At 46.8% G+C, this 16,722-nt stretch overlaps 1 protein-coding gene across 1 annotated transcript in view; it reads right to left on the bottom strand.

Moving 5' to 3' along the window:
* PHEX (phosphate regulating endopeptidase X-linked) overlaps nucleotides 1-16,722 on the bottom strand; it is a 1,559,577-nt gene that overhangs the window by 87,431 nt on the left and 1,455,424 nt on the right. The window contains exon 18 of the mRNA XM_069204739.1: nucleotides 4,941-5,071. Coding sequence (XP_069060840.1) covers nucleotides 4,941-5,071 — 131 coding nt within the window. The remainder of the gene's footprint in view (nucleotides 1-4,940; nucleotides 5,072-16,722) is intronic.

Genomic DNA, 16,722 nt, shown 5'->3' with positions numbered 1-16,722 from the left:
TCCTGTTGCGGACACTAGACCTACCCACACAAGCGGGGTACAATTTTTATCAGGAGTCTTGGGGGAACACAGAATAGAAGAACAAGTGTTCTTGCCCCTTGTCTTTCTCTACATTTTTTCCTTCCAAATGTAAAGACAGTGTGTAAAAAAGAAGTCTATTTGAGAAATACCCTGTAATTCACATGCTAGTATAGGGACCCCGGAAGTCAGCGATGTGCAAATAACCACTTCTTCTCAACATCTTATCTTTGCCCATTTTAGAAATACAAAGGTTTTCTTGATACCTATTTTCACTCTTTATATTTCACCAAATGAATTGCTGCATAGCGGTATACAATAAAAACCCATTATAAGGTGCAGCTCATTTATTGGCTCTGGGTACCTAGGGTTCTTGATGAACCTACAAGCCCTATATATCACCGCAACCAGAAGAGTCCAGCAGACGTAACAATATATTTCTTTCAGAAATCTGCCATAGCTGGAAAAAGTTAGAGAAGAACATGTGGACAGAAATGGTTCTTTTTTACCTCAATTTCAATAAAAAAAAATTATCTGTTACTTTCTGTAGGAAAACCTTGAAGGATCTACACAAATGATCCCTTGCTGAATTCAGAATTTTGTCTACTTTTCAGAAATGTTTAGCTGTCCAGGATCCAGTATTAGTTTCATACCCATTTCTGTCATTAACTGGAAGGAGGCTAGTAAAAATGGGGTATGTCCCAGAAAATGCCACAATTATGTTGAAAAATGTTTTCCGATTTAAGTCTGCCTGTTCCTGAAAGCTGGGAAGATGGTGCTTTTAGCAACGCAAACCTTTTGTTGATGCCATTTTAACAGGAAAAAAACACATGCTTTCTTGTGCAGCATTATTTCCCATTTTTCTGAAAAAACAAAATTTTAGCTGTATTTTGGATAATTTCTTGGTCTCCTCCAGGGAACCACTCTCAAAAAGAAGGTCAATAAATAGCGGTAGAAACACCCTACTCCAGCTGAACACGCTGCCACCCCATTATGGAAACAGTACCGCTGTTGAAAAACTGCCCTCACCCACTCATTGTGGCTTGCTTCATTATTAGGCTTCTGCTAACACATTCCTATGCAGGCCCATGTAGAAACGGAGCATCCAGGGTGGGGAACTCCTTCAGGGGAACACACAAACTCTGGGTACCTTTAGAATCCCTAGGATGTTGGAAAAAAAGGACGCAAATTTGGTGTGGATAGCTTATGTGGACAAAAAGTTATGAGGGCCTAAGCACAAACTACCCCAAATAGCCAAAAAAAGCTCAGCACCTGAGGGGGAAAAGGCCTGGCAGCGAAAGGGTTAAAGGTCAAGCAAATAAATAAAGTAGCTTGACCTGAAGGTTAGGTAATATTTTTAACATTTTTGAGGACTGTTCTGTTCTAAAGCCAGCCACTGGAGTTATTGATCTTCCACCATGGATGTCGTTTAGGGGCCGCCAGTGGTTGCAAGTGTGACCAACGGCTTGCCCTGTGCGACTCCTGATAAAATCTTTGCGAACCCTGGCTACAGAGGTGGCAAATTCAGTGCCAGGAGTAGTGGCAGCTGGACATCAGTTATGATCTCACTCTCTTTGTTTTCTGTTAATTTTTGTTCCATTAATAGTGAATAATAACATATTATTCACAAGTAGTGTAATAAAAATGGGGTACAAATCGCTTGGAATATTGCTTTCATGCAGCTGAAGTAAGTAAAAATGCTCTTAAATGTATGTTGTACGCATGCTTGAGGGTGGAAGTGTGCTTATGTGAGAGAGCGTGAGTGTTAGTGTGAATTGGTGTGTATGTGTATGTGTAAGTGCGTGCGAGTGAAAGTGGAGTCAAAGAGCATGTGAAGTCACTTCTGCCACCCCTGGCATTTTGGTGAATTGATGTCCATGCTTCCATTTCAGGAGTTTATAGTGGTTTCTGGGCCTTTTGGAAATTTTTATGTCTAAACCAGGAGAGCCTTTAACTTTTTCCTTGACTTCCGACTGACTGTCCTGGCAGGTGGGACATGAATTGAGATGACAGCTGAGGCTGTCTCCATGTGGGGCCAAGAGAGGTGTGTGACAAGCCAGGAAAAGGTCTTCCCCTGCCCCAGATATCCTGCCAAGGATGAGTCATGAGCCAGGCCCAAGGGAAGGCTCTGTAGAACTGGGGAACCACCAACAGACGAGCTGTCTCAGGCTCAGGAACCTTAGGCTCACAATATAGGAGGTCATTATCACAATACATCAGATCTCCAGAGATGTCATCAGCTGCCTAGGACTCAGCTTTCCGCCTCAAGCCCTTTAGAGTTGGGCACTCTTTCTGAGCTTTATAGAGCTCCTTCTTGGTGGGTACACCCTCAATTTACCATACAGCAAGCTTAGGCAGGTCTCCCAGGGCTGCAATATTCTCCACAGTAGGCTCAAGAGCAGCCTCGTCAGGTGCACCTTCTTCCAGACCGTAGGAGTTTCAGGGCTTGTTTCCCATGCACACTGCACTTCCACTTTTTTGCAGCAGCCTGGACCATTTTTCCCAACCCCAGGCCTCCTTGACTGCCCTCTTGGGCTGCCATGGACCTTGTGGTCAGGCACACCCACTCAGGCAACCCTAACATCTCCAGGTGTGACTGGAGCTCCACTTCCTTTTAGATAACGTGCTCCAGATCCCTGTCTAACAGGCAACCACATGCATGACAGAGTTCACAGCTACTTTTAGAAACCCTGAGTGCCCCACCGCCCCCAAAGGGAACCCAAGACACTGGGTAGTGACGAGTGCGGGTTGCTTGTGTTCCAGTTCAGGAAGAATCTGGCCTGGCAGTTCAGGCTCAACTGTTCCCATAAGCAGCAGAGTCAAGACTGGCTTTCATATGGCTGGGTCGGGACTGAGGTGACATAGTGAGCAAATTAACAATGAGATGGCATGCTGCTGAAGCGATTGCCAGTAGTTAGATGAATTCCAAGCATTCCTTCCATCACCTTCTGCATGTTTCAACAGCTCTGCCCCACACATCCCACAAAAGATGGCCCATCCCCATCCTGAAGACACCTAGTTCCCCTTTCTTACGCTGTCTGGGAGAAATACACAAAGGCCACATTTCATGCTAATCACAGTTATATGACCCAAGACACAAGTTGCAGGCGCCAGATGGTTAGGACAAGAAAATTCTAACTTTCTAAAAGAGACACTTTTAAGAATTGTGACTTAAAATCCGACTTTACCATTGGGAGAATTTTAAATTACAGTTATTTAGAGACATGACATTTTTACCTGTTCTCAAATAAAAGTTATCACTTATTAAATACAATAAGTTAAATGAATGTTATCCTATGGGAGACGTAGGCCTCACAGTAGTGAAAAACAAACCATGACATGTAAAACTTAAAAATACATGTCTGCCATTTTAATTACAATGCACCCTGCCCTATTGGCTTTTTAGGGCCTACCTTAGTGGTGGTTTATATGAATTAAAATAAGGAGATTTAGGCATGGCAAAGGGATTATTTTGCCAGGTCAACTTGCTGTGTAAAACTGAACATAGGCTGCAATAGCAGGCCTGAGACATGTTTTAAAGGGCTACTTAAGTGGTAACATAACAAGTGCTGCAGGTCCACTAGTAGCATTTAATTTGCAGGCCCTGGGTGCATGCTGTACTACTTTACTAAGGACGTTTAAGTAAATTAAATGTGTCAATCCAATCAGGAGCAGGACAACTTTGCCATGTTTAAGGAGTGAGCACAAGTGGTTAGCACTGGCTAGCAGAGGTTGAAGTGCACAAAGTCTAAAAGCCAACAAAAAATAATTTCAGTAAACAGAAGGTGAGTTGCCAAAAAGTTTGGGGGAACCATCCTAAGGCTGAAAACATAATTATTAATTATGCTGAAAATTATGAAGCTTTTAAAAACGACATCTTCAAGCGTTTTGAATAACTAGTTTAGTTTACTTTATCACTTTTGCTAAACAGTGTAAACAAATAGCAAAACCAATTGCAGACTTTAAAAGGTCATTAAAATGTATTTATTTCTAACAAGTACAGAATTTCACCTATTATAAATTCACACTAGAATATCTTTAAAAATCATCTTGAACATTTGGAACATTTTATTTATTTAAGACAAATTTAAACTAAAACCAAGCAGTGCATCAATGATGTCTTAAAGATTTTGGGGACCCCAGCCAAGACATATTTTGAGGTAACTGTATGGAACAATTTGTTAATTTTAATAGCCATTTTCCTGCTAACACCATTCAGCATCATGCCAAACAATTCTTAATTTTGTCTTAAACTTCAACAGGGTCACACAAAAACCGGTGAGATAAATCTTATGCGGGACCCTAAAAAACCTTAAGAAGACAGGGACAGAGAGTCGGAGGCTGAGGGAAAAAGAGAGGGTTTCACGACGAAGTAGAATAGACAGTAGTCATAAAGAGAAAGTTCACTTTCTCCGGGGGGCCCTAGGAAGTCAGAGGCCTTGGCAATTGCCTATTTTGCTTGAGGTCTTTGGAAAATAGCACCAAAATCTCACAACCTTAAAATACATTTTATTTGTCTCGAATACAGAGTTGAGGCTCGATCACGTATTATTACAAGATGGCATTCAATGTCTAACACAGTAGTTCTGTTTTTTGTCACGTTTTAAGAAATATCTATGTCAGCATAACTACAACAGAAAGATTATCTGACCTACACATAATGGCCTAAATATCGATCTGTAAAATATCGCTCCAAGGAGTGAAGATTTTCAAATGTTAACTTTTAAAGGGCAATAATTTTTTACCCCACCCTTCGAAGCTCTTGAGCCAGAGTATGATCCAAAAGAGGCTGTCAAAGTGCAGTGTTCATTCAGTACAATTAAGTATACATAATACAAATAGTTTCACTGGAACATCAGAATGCAGCCAAAATAGGGAAGCTATACTAAGAAGCTGGATGAAGGCTAAACCAGTCTACTCACCCGAAGACCAGCTTCTTTCCAGTAGTAGTCGCTGTATTGGTCAATCATACATTTTGATTTCTCTTTAAATTTTTCTTCAGAGTCATCCGTCCACCAAGGGTCCAAACGTCCATTTTTGTCATACTTTCGCCCTACAGAAAATATTGACAAAATCATTTGTCATCATGTTTATTTTACCACAAGTAGGGTGAAATTTCTGCTGATTGGAGGCTGTGGTCTAATAGACATTAAGGGGGTCATTCCGACCCCGGCGGTCAAGGACCGCCGGGGCCGGGGATGCGGGAGCACCGCCAACAGGCTGGCGGTGCCCCGCAGGGCATTCTGACCGCGGCGGTTTGGCCGTGGTCAGACCAGGAAAACCGGCGGTCTCCCGCCGGTTTTCCACTGCCCTGGGAATCCCCCATGGCAAGCTGCGCCGCCATGGGGGATTCCGACCCCCTCACCGCCATCCTGTTCCTGGCGGCTCCGACCGCCAGGAACAGGATGGCGGTGAGGGGTGTCGTGGGGCCCCTGGGGGCCCCTGCAGTGCCCATGCCAATGGCATGGGCACTGCAGGGGCCCCTGTAAGAGGGCCCCACTTTGTATTTCAGTGTCTGCTTTGCAGACACTGAAATACGCGACGGGTGCCACTGCACCCGTCGCACATACCCACTCCGCCGGCTCCATTCGGAGCCGGCTTCCTCGTGGGGAGGGGTTTCCCGCTGGGCTGGCGGGCGGCCTTCTGGCGGTCGCCCGCCAGCCCAGCGGGAAAGCCAGAATGGCCTCCGCGGTCTTTCGACCGCGGAGCGGCCATATGGCGGCTCCCTCCAGGCGGGCGGCTCCCGCCGCCCGCGGGGGTCAGAATGACCCCCTAAATGTGGAATAAATTGTATTTTCCTGCTTCTTAACCAAGACTTATGTATAAGGGAGTTGCATCGCTCTTGCACTACGCAACATGGTGCACCCATGACTCAACTCCAAAATTTGATTTATCCAGAGTAACGTAATATAGCGCAACTCACTGCATTCTGTTAATCTGCCCTAGGGAGGCATTCAATGGGTGCTGCGTGGGAATCCCCATGCAACACTCACGGATTATGATGCATACCCAGATATACCAAAAGTAGTAGACCTGGGAATATGCCAAAACTACTACGCCTCCCCAGGTGCGGCGAAACAAGGAGAAATATGTTTATTTCCTCTCGTTTTATCCTCTTTCTATGCATGCTGCCCATATAGAAAGAGGTAAATGCCTCATGGTATTGTTTTTGTGCAGGAATGTACAAAATTCTTCTTACGATGCACCATAATGCAAGGGTGCCTGCGTTGGCACTGGGCAGACAGAACAGCACCCATACAGGGAAAAGGCAGGGCTGCTCCATATTCTTTTAAATATGGGGCACTGCTGCCCTTTCCTGGTCACCCAGCACAGCCCCTCAATGCGATAAACATCAGGAAATAGAGGTTTGTGGAAATATGGAACCTGGCAATCACCATAAAATTGAGCCAAATGGAATGCTCCTGTATGGAAAATGATGAAAACAGCATATTACAGTTATCTAAATGTAAAAGAGATTGGTTTGAAAACATGTTCCTCTTTTATCCCTTCTCAAAATAATAGGCCTGATTTTGAGATTCCATTGCCTTACCCAGTTACTCTGACCTCCAACTTATTAATACTGGGGACTCCTCGGACAGAGTTACTAGATATCATGCATGGGTCCCTGAGGACACCCAGAAATATTAGGAAATACCAAACAATAGGTAATTCTGGACCTGTTTTTGCTGTTCTTTGGTCACTTTCCCTGGTATTTCATTAGGGGTCTCTGTCTGTTTTAAACAGATGGAGTATCCTGGTGAGTATCGATTTCTTAAGCACCACTTCTGAAAGCCTACATAGTCAAGGCCAATCTACTTCATCACAGACAAAAAAATAAGTAACTCTGAATAATGAGCTGAGACTTTCATATTTTCCTTCAAAGAAATGTTAAAGCAGAGATGGTCCATTCTTTCTCACTGCTGTGATAGACTGGTTGTGTGTCAGTCTATGTCTATTTCCATACGAAGAACGGTGCCAAAAAAGTCCAGAAGGATTCTAGAGTGATTTGTTGAAACATTTTAATAGATAATGCAAAATGTACTCTATACCTATGTATGCTCAAAGGAAATGCATTATGCTTCCATTTTCTTGCGATAATGGCATTACTCCTAGTCCTACTCCCGCGCCTTCCTTTTAAACCAATGAGGCCTCCCGCCTCCCCCTAGACCCTCCCTTCCCCTTTTAAACCCCCCCCCCACCCTTACCTCCTCCTGTACAAAAACCAAGCCCAAGCAGCAACTCGGACAGTCCGTACCGGGAGGGTGGGAGGCAACGGAAAGGAAGGCGAGGGAGTAGGACTAGGAGTAATGCCATTATCGCAAGAAAATGGAAGCATTACCTCCCGTCCCTCCCTCGCCTTCCTTTTAAACCAATGAGACATAGCAAGAAAAACACAGGAGACGGACACTGAGTTGCAAGAACTTTATTAATATCCTGCACCAAGGCCACCAAAAACCCTACCCTTATTACCTCATAGAGGATAAGACTCGGTGACCTAATACCGACTCCAAACTACCCAAGTCCAACAGCCTATAATGTTGCACAAACGTCGAAGGAGAAGCCCAAGTGGCGGCCCTGCAAATTTCCACTACGGAAGTCCCCTGAAGCTCCGCCACCGTAGCCGCCATACCCCTGGTAGACCGACCCTGAATCCCTTGAGGAGGAACCACCCCTTTTAAGGAATAGGCCAACAGAATCAATGATCTCACCCACCGACTCAAGGAAGCCGTGGAAGGCTTCTCACCTTTACGTGCCGGACCGAAATTAACAAAAAGCGAATCACCCTTACGAAAAAGAGCCACCACCCGCAGGTACTCCAACAAAGCCCTGCGTACATCCAACGAATGCAAACGGACCTCCTCCCCTGAGGAGGGATTCGGACAAAATGAAGGAAGGGTGACCTCCCGGCGAGCTTGGAACGAAGAATTGACTTTCGGAATAAATGAGGGGACCGGAACCAGAACCACCCGATCTTGAAAAACCTTACAAAAAGGAAAGGAACAGGCCAAGGCCCCCAATTCCCCTAAACAACGAGCCAAAGTAATGGCTACCAAAAAGAACGTCTTCAAGGACAGATGGCGCAAATCACAGTCCCCCAATGGTTCAAAAGGGGCATCCGTCAAAACATCCAAAACCAAAGAAAGATCCCATGAAGGAAAAGAACGTACAGGGCGTGGAAACAAATGAATAAGACCTTAAAAAAATCTAGGCATCAAGCGCCCTTCATCCGGAAGATTACGCCACGGACCTCTAAATGCTTGAATAGCCGCCCACTGTACCCGCAGAGATGCCACCGACAACCCCAGCTGCGCACCATCCTGCAGGAACTGCATCACCTCAAAGATAGACGCGCAGGTAGGATCCAACTCATGACTCAAGCACCAAGAAGAAAAAACCTTCCACTGTCTACCATAGGAAAGTAAAGTGGAACGCCTCCTGGAAGCCAGTAAGGTAGAACTCAAAGCCACAGGTACCCCCAGACCCGTCAAGCCCCGTCGTTCAACTTCCAGGCCGTCAAGCGTAACCTCCTCAACGACCCCAATGGGAGGCAGAGAAACTCCAGGGGAGACGGACAAAGAGGCAGAAGCCACATCCTTCCTGCTGCCATCAGCCGCAACAACGGGAACCAATTCGCCCGCGGCCAAAGTGGCCCAATCAGGATAACCCTGGACCCCAGATCCCTCACCCGCAACAGAAAAGACCTGAATAGCTGAAATGGTGGGAACGCATACAAAAGGCCCCTCGACCAAGGACATGACATCCCGTCCACCTCCCAGGCCTGGGGACACCGAAACCGGGAGCAGAAGCGATCCAACTTTGCATTTTCTGCGGACGCAAACACACCCAGCACTGGAAGCCCCCAAAGCCGAACCAGACGCAGAAACAGAGACTTCCGGAGGGAGAAAAGTTGAGAGGAAGGAATCACCCTGCTCAGCAGATCCGCCCGAACATTGACCACCCCCCGAATGTACGTAGCCCTGAGAGAAGGAACCCACTCCTGAGCCCACACAAATATCTTCCTGGCTAGACCGAACAGAGCCCTTGACCTGGTTCCCCCTTGCCGGTTGACATAAGCCTTGGTCACTAAGTTGTCCGTCCGAACAAGAACCGCCGCACCCCTCAGGGACACCTGGAAATGGACCAGAGCCAATAAGACAGCTCTCAACTCGCGCCAATTCGACGACCGACTCGCCTCCAGAGGGGACCAGAACCCCTGAATCTGAGCCGACCCCATCCACGCACCCCAACCGGAGAGGCTGGCATCCGTAGTCACCACCACGGGTCTCAGAGGTGACAAAGAAACCCCTACCCGAAGATGATCTGCATCCAACCACCATTTCAATGCCCTGCGAATCAATCCGGACCCCGGAACCCTGGCCCTCAGAGAACCGGACCCTGGCGCCCACCTTCTCAAGAACCATGTCATCAAGCACAGGAGATGGAAACATGCCTAATGGACCAGAAACACCACAGACGCTAAATGACCCTGTAGACGTAACCATAGAAGAGCTCGGGGGCAGTCCGTAACACTACCTTCCTCACCAAGGACTGTAGTACACCTAACCTCCTTTCTGACACTGTCACCAAACCTAGAAGAGTCCGAAACCGAGCCCCTAGAAAAACCAGATCCTGGGACGGAACTAAATCTGATTTCTCCCAGTTGATTAAAAACCCGTGGTTTTGCAGGACCACCAGAACTTGGGCCACCTGCCTCTGCAACATGACCCGTGACGGGGCATGAATCAAGATGTCGTCCAGATATGGATGAATAAACACCCCGTCTGAATGTAGCAAAGCCACCAGGGGAGCTAGCACCTTCGTCAAAATTCGAGGAGAAGACTTGAGACCGAAAGGTAGAACACAAAACTGAGAGTGATCCTGATCCACAGCAAACCTCAGGAACCTCTGTGAAGACCTTGCCACAGGCACGTGCAGGTAAGCATCCTGCAGATCCAGCAACATCAGAAAGTCCCCTTGCCTGACCAATGGAAAGATAGTCTGAATAGACAGCATGCGGAAATGCACCGTCCTGATCCAAGCATTCACCTCCTTCAGATTGAGCACCGGTCGAAATCCCCCTGAAACTTTCTGAACAAGAAACAAGACCGAATAAGTGCCCTGACCCCTTTCGTCCAGCGGAACGCGGGAAATGGCCCCCTTGACCAGCAAGTCCCGGACTCCGTCCAATAATGCCCTTCTCCGTGACCCCCCTGAAGGCAGAGGGGTGGGACGTACCCCTGAATCTGGAGGCACCACCACAAAATCGATGACATAACCATTGGCCACAATGTCTAGCACCCAACGATCGCTGACACTCTCCTCCCAAGCTGAAAGAAAGTGACTCAGCCTTCTCCCAACCGGCCATATGCCAGGCCCACAGTGATTGTCAGGACCCCTTCTTGAACCCACCCCGGTTCGCAGGAGCAGACTTCTTAGGAGAAAAACGAGGCTGAAAACGCTGCTTCCTAAATGAAAAGGATTTGGCATCCATTTTAGGAGAAGAGCAGGAATGTTTCTTCCACCCTTTACCCGAAGTAGATCCCCTTTATAAGGCAAGGCATGCTTCCGTTCCTTAAATGCCTTGGAAAGCATGGATGGCAATTGATCCCCAAACAAGCTACGACCCTCAAAAGGCAGTCTCAGCAAGGCCGCCTTTTCCCCAGAGGCCAGAGCCGAAGTACGGACCACATCAGAAGACACATCTGCCAACAATCTGGCCTGCTGCTCCATACCAGCCAGGAGCTCCGAACATTCCGCCCCTTCCTGAACAGCCACCGCCAGCTTATCAAAGTCCTGCACCAACGACTGGGCCGCATAAGCAGAATATATACCTGCCCTTAGCGCCAGATTCTCAGCTGCAAAAGCTCTTTTAAGACCTGAATCCACTTTACGTCCGTGGCATCCGTAGGTACACAATCCTCCGGATTGACTGCCGTTTTGCCAATCAGGGTAGCTAAAATTGAATCCAGGCGGACCGAAGGAGGCAATACCTCCTCACCCTCAAGTAAATACAGTTTCTGCAGGAATCGTGGAACTTGAGCCTTATCTACATCCTTCCATTCACGAAACACCATATCCTTCACAGGTCCCTGAAAAGGCATGGCAAACTTAGAAGGCGTCTGATATTGTGGAAATAAGTGAGATTCTGAGTTTGAAGGTTGAAACACTGGGAAACCCAAATTGTCCCGAACATGTGCCATCACCTCCCACATTTCTTCTCTGGAGACATATTTACCCCCAGAGGATGTAGATGGGGCCTCATCACCCTCACTATCTGAGGAGGACTTCCTTGCAGATGCCGAAGTATGAGCAATTTTAGACTGACCAGGCCTGGCCATCCCCGCATGAAGAGCCCTAGTAACAGCCACCTCGATCATCTCCTGCACCTCCTCCCTGGACATGAGGGGAGTACCCCTACCCTCCTGTAACTGGGAGCCCCCAGGAGCGGAAACGCCAGAGGCACCCTCCTCAGAGGAGGAGGAAGAAGAGACAATCCTATGTCTCTTAGCCGGAACCTTAGGCATGCTAACAATCCAAAACATACTGCCCTTCACATAAAAGGACTCCCAATATATAGTGATCTGGACCTCCCACAACAGGAATCCACCAATCCCTAAAAAGGTCAAAAACTAAAGGCAAAGTCCATAAAACTGCGGGCAGAATGCCCGTCCTACCTTCCGAAAACCAAAATCGGCACTCCCGCATCTCCCTGCGGCTCCGCGGCGCGGAAAACCGGAAGCCGACACCCCAGCCACAGAGGGCCGGCTGACCCCGTCAGCCGCCCCTCAGTACGCGCCTCCTGAGCAGCCCGGCTGCTCAGCAGAGCCGCGTCCTGGCCGTAGCACTCCTCGCGGAGCTCTGCGTCCCAAGGAGTGCTTCCATCGATGACCCCCAGGCCCCGCCGTGCAGGTAAGGAGAAAGAAAAACGTCTAGCGTGGGCTAGACAAAAGAACAGGAGGAGGTAAGGGTGGGGGGGGGTTTAAAAGGGGAAGGGAGGGTCTAGGGGGAGGCGGGAGGCCTCATTGGTTTAAAAGGAAGGCGAGGGAGGGACGGGAGGTAATGTAAAATAACAAAAAATGTAAGATGTTGTTGCAACATACTGTGATGTCCATCTAATCTGCATTTTTCCCTGTATTTTTGCAAACAAAGTCTGACTATTTGCCTTCCTGTACCAACTTTTATCTTCAGGAAATAATGAGCCATTGCCATAATTTTCCCAAGAGCACTACAAACAGGGTGTAGAAAACTGGCCCCTTGTTTGCAGTATCTCACCCCCCCACTTTTTGCCTGATATCTGATGACAACTTGACAAAGTGTGTGCTGGGATCCTGCTTACCAGGCCCCAGCACCTGTGTTCTTTCCCCAAAAACTGTCCCATTGTTCCACAATTGGCACACCCCTGGCCCACAGTAAAGTCCCTTGTAAAAGGTACCAGTGGTACCAAGTGCTCTGTGGCCAGGGAGTGTCCCTAAGGGCTGCAACATATATTGTGCCTCCCTAAGGGATCCCTGACCAAACACATGCACACTGCCAATGCAGTTTGTGTGTGTTGTTGGGGAGAAAAAGTTAAAGTCAATATGGCACCCCTCTCAGGCCGCCATGCCCACAAACCACTGCCTGTGGCATGGGTAAGTCATCCCTCTAGCAGGCCTTACAGCCCTAAGGCAGGGTGCACCATACCACAGGTGAAGGCAGAGCTGCATAAGCAATATGCCCCTGCCGTGTAGACATTGTAAGTGCAGTGTGGCCATACTGCGTGTATGGGCTGGGAGTTTGTCATCACAAACTCCACAGCTCATAATGGCTTCACTGAATAATGGGAGGTTTGGCATCAAACATCTCAGCACAATAAACCCACACTGATGCCAGTGTTGGATTTATTTAAAAAATGGACCCAGACGGCATCTTAGAGATGCCCCCTGTATTTTACCCAATCCTTTAGTGCAGGACTCACTGGTCTGTGCCAGCCTGCCACTAAGAGGCAAATTTCTGGTGTCACGGGGTGAGAGCCTTCCTGCTCTCGGAGGCCAGAAACAAAGCCTGCACTGGGTGGAGATGCTTCACACCTTCCCACCTGCAGGAACTGTAACACTTGGCGGTGAGCGTCAATGGCTCAGGCCTCCCGTTACAAGGCCCCAGTGCCCTCGGACCAAGCCCCACTTTTGGCAGCAAGTTCAGCGGGAAACTTAGGAAAAATAAGGAGGAATGACCACTTCAGCTGGGACAACTCCTAAGGTGTCCCGAGCTGAACCCCCCCCCTGCAGAATCCTCCATGTTGGTTTAGAGGACAGGGACCAATACGGTTAGGTCTGTGTCCCCCTCCTCAAAGAGAGTGGACACCAGAAGGGTGTAGCCACCCTCAGTGACAGAAGCCATTGGCTACTGCCCTCTGACCCCTGTAAAAAACCTAAATCTAGGATTTAAGAACATCCCTTAACCCAGCTCACCAGATTCCTGGCAACCTCACAAGAAGACAAGGCCCTACTGGCCTGTCTCGAGCTTCAAAAGCCCTGCAAAAAGAAGGCAACACATCCTACAGGACCAGTGACCTCTAAAAATCCTCCAGAGAACTGCCTGCACCCTAGAGAACCAAAATCCCCAGGGGACAGTGGCCTGTCCAGAAAGAAACACCAGCAAAGGACTCCAGAACCAACCCAGATCTGTGAGTTCTGTCCACTCTGCACCAGATGCCCACGGCCCATGTCCAGGTGGCCCAACTGACTTGAGCTGGTACCCAGGCGATTCTGAGCAAGTGCCCACCCTGGGTTGACCCCTCTTGTCCACTGCAATGACACCTGCAGCCTGAATCCGGAGGACCCCCTGACTGCGCCCACACCAGACAAAGATTCCCGACACCTAAAGGTACCCCTGCACCCACAGCCCCCTGGCCTTGGGAAACCTGATCTTCAGTGCAGCATCGTCCAACAGGCGGCCCTCCTCCTTGTCCAGCATCTGGTTTCCCGGAACCTACCCCCTGGACTTTACCTGCAGCATCTTTGTGGCCCCTGGGGTCCCCTCATAGGAAAGCATTGGGAGCCCAACGCTGCATTTGCACCCTGTACCCCACCACCCCAGTGCCGCTGAGGGTGTGTGTTTGGTACTGACCTTTGGCTCCCCGGTGCACCTCTAAACCCCCAGGTCTTCCCCCCGGAGAAGTGTGTACTCACCTGCAAACATGCCTGATTCCGAGTGCCCCCAGCCACTTTAGGTTTCTATTGTAAAACCAGCAGCCAATATGACCTCTGCACCCGGCCGGCCCTGTGTTGCTGGTAGTGGGTGTTTGGGGTTGACTTGAACCCTGACTGATAGGCATCCTAACCGCCGGAGACTGGAACTGTAAGTCTTGTGCTTACCATTAAAACTGTACTTTCTTTTTCTCCTCCTGGAACTGCTTCTGAAAATTGCAGTGAGTCAACTTTTAAAATAAATATTCTCTGTTTTCTCAAAAACCATTCAACTTGTCAAAGTGAAACAAAGTGACATTGATATCTATTTTGAATACTTATTCGCAACTGTGCCTACTTGCAAACTGAATCTTGTGGTTCTAAAAATAAAATAACAAAACCTATTTTTGCTATATAAAAATAATTGGTCTGGAGTTAAGTCAATGAGCATGTGCTTCTTCTATTGTTTGAGTGTGTACAACAAATGCTTGTCACTACCCTTGGATAAGCCTAACTGCTTGACCACACTACCACAAAAAAGAGCATTAGTATTATCTACATTAGCCTCTGTTATGCCTCTGGGGAACCTCTGTACTCTGTGTACACTATATCTCATGTTGATATAGTATATTCAGAGCCAGCTTCCTACACAGGGTCTCCATCCAAATCTTTGGATATATTTAGAGAAAAAACATGTTACACTTTATTATAGTGTTTTAATAGGTATTAATATCTGGCGACAGGTACTTGTAAAAGAGAGTGTTGATGTGCAGGGTTCAATGTCTCTAAGAGCCTGGAACAGGGCATTGTGTGAACTTGTGGCAACTTTTTGGTGAAATGTGTGAAGTTGCTTAATAACCCATTGGCGCAGTTTGTTTATTGGACCCATCACAGGTGATCTGTTGTACTCCACTCTGTAGAGTTACCATATGAGAATGACCACACACACTGTGTTATATGTGACACAGAAATATTTAAATTAAGATGTTGAACCACAATAAAAATCAGAAAGAGAAACACATTGAATATTTTTTTTTAAAGTAAGGATGAATGGTATGTAAGAAAAGAATATTGGATAGTGATCACCACATATTAAGAAGGGAGGGTAGTAAACAGTTTAAACAATTTTCACTATCCATGTTTACCTATATCTACGTGGGGAGTAATATGCAGATGAAGTGGCAAAACAAAAGATGTGCAGAATCTTTAGTGGGAAGTGATTTGGTTCATTTTGATTTGAACTCACAGTTTTGATATGACCACATGGTTTGTGCGTGATTTGTCTTAGCCAAATAAGAATTTGACGTCTAAGGGGACTCTTTCATTTTCCTGTAGCCAGACATCAATTCCAAGCATGAATACAGATTGGCCTCATTTAAGTCGCTCAATAAGTTTTTAAAATCACCAGTGAGGTTCTTCCACAAATTATTCCTCTTTTTGGTAGAGGATGACTCAGCAAATGTATTCTTTGTACTTTCTATGTACAGTAGCATTTTTAGCAGCACCTGACCATGAAATGTCAAATTGCAGCTGGTGTCACAGTTAAGCTTTTTGTTCCTGCATACTGTGGGCTAACTAGAATCTATGTAATGGTTTCATCAAGGACTGTGTTGTCACTTAAATGTACAGCAAAATAATTCATGTGTATTGAAAGGACTGAGAAGCTTAAAAGCCAAGATCTTTTCTATTACCACTTTCCATCTACATTTTCAAATAAAAACGAGTTCCTCTGTTATTTTTTTTCAGAAACTGATCAAACACTTAGAAAGTTCCAAGACTATCTTCCTGTAATTCTCTGTCTATCCTTAAACACTCTGGTGTACTGCAAGGGGTCATTCAACTTTGGAGCAATCCCTCTGTATTGCTTGCCCCAGTGTTCGTGTGGGTGAAACCTCAGATGTAAGAGTTGGGCTGAGGACTGAGTGGATCAGTGAACGTGGAGTGTAGTTGCAACATGGTTAAGAACTGCTGACAACACCAGATTCTGATATTATCACTAGTGTTGTTCAGTTGTTTTTATTGTTGCAGATGGTGGTGGGGCCTGGGCCTTGCTGATGTAATTAATACCGTAACACATACAAAATCTATTTTTGGGAATTTCATTCTCAGTTGTTTTTTCCCCAGAATTATACTTCCTAAGGTTCATATACTTCAAAATAAAGTCAGAGGGCCAAGCCACTTCATACCTCGGTTACGACATCCTGTTGTACTCATGACACCAGTCATGATTATCAATGTAATCTGTGCCGTCGCTACAACTTTTCCATACTCATTCCAAACCTGTTTGCCCTACTTCTTAAATAATGTCCCTCTAAGCACCCAGTGAATAAAAAGTAAGCAGTTCATTGGAACCATGGGCCTGTTTTATGAAAAGTTAGCGCCGCCTTTTTGCGTCAAAAAATGACATAAAGGCAGCGCTAACTTTTCATAACTCAGGCCCTAAGTACACAGTGAGTTACATCGCTATAGAGTGTGTGTGCGTGCGCGCGCACGCAGACATATGGTAAAATAAGTATGATTAAAAAGTGGCATTGTATAT

Source organism: Pleurodeles waltl, chromosome 8, assembly GCF_031143425.1.
Source record: "Pleurodeles waltl isolate 20211129_DDA chromosome 8, aPleWal1.hap1.20221129, whole genome shotgun sequence".
Taxonomy (NCBI): Eukaryota; Metazoa; Chordata; class Amphibia; order Caudata; family Salamandridae; genus Pleurodeles; species Pleurodeles waltl.
Note: the sequence above shows the minus strand (reverse complement) of the source record. Positions and strands in the feature narration are given on the sequence as shown.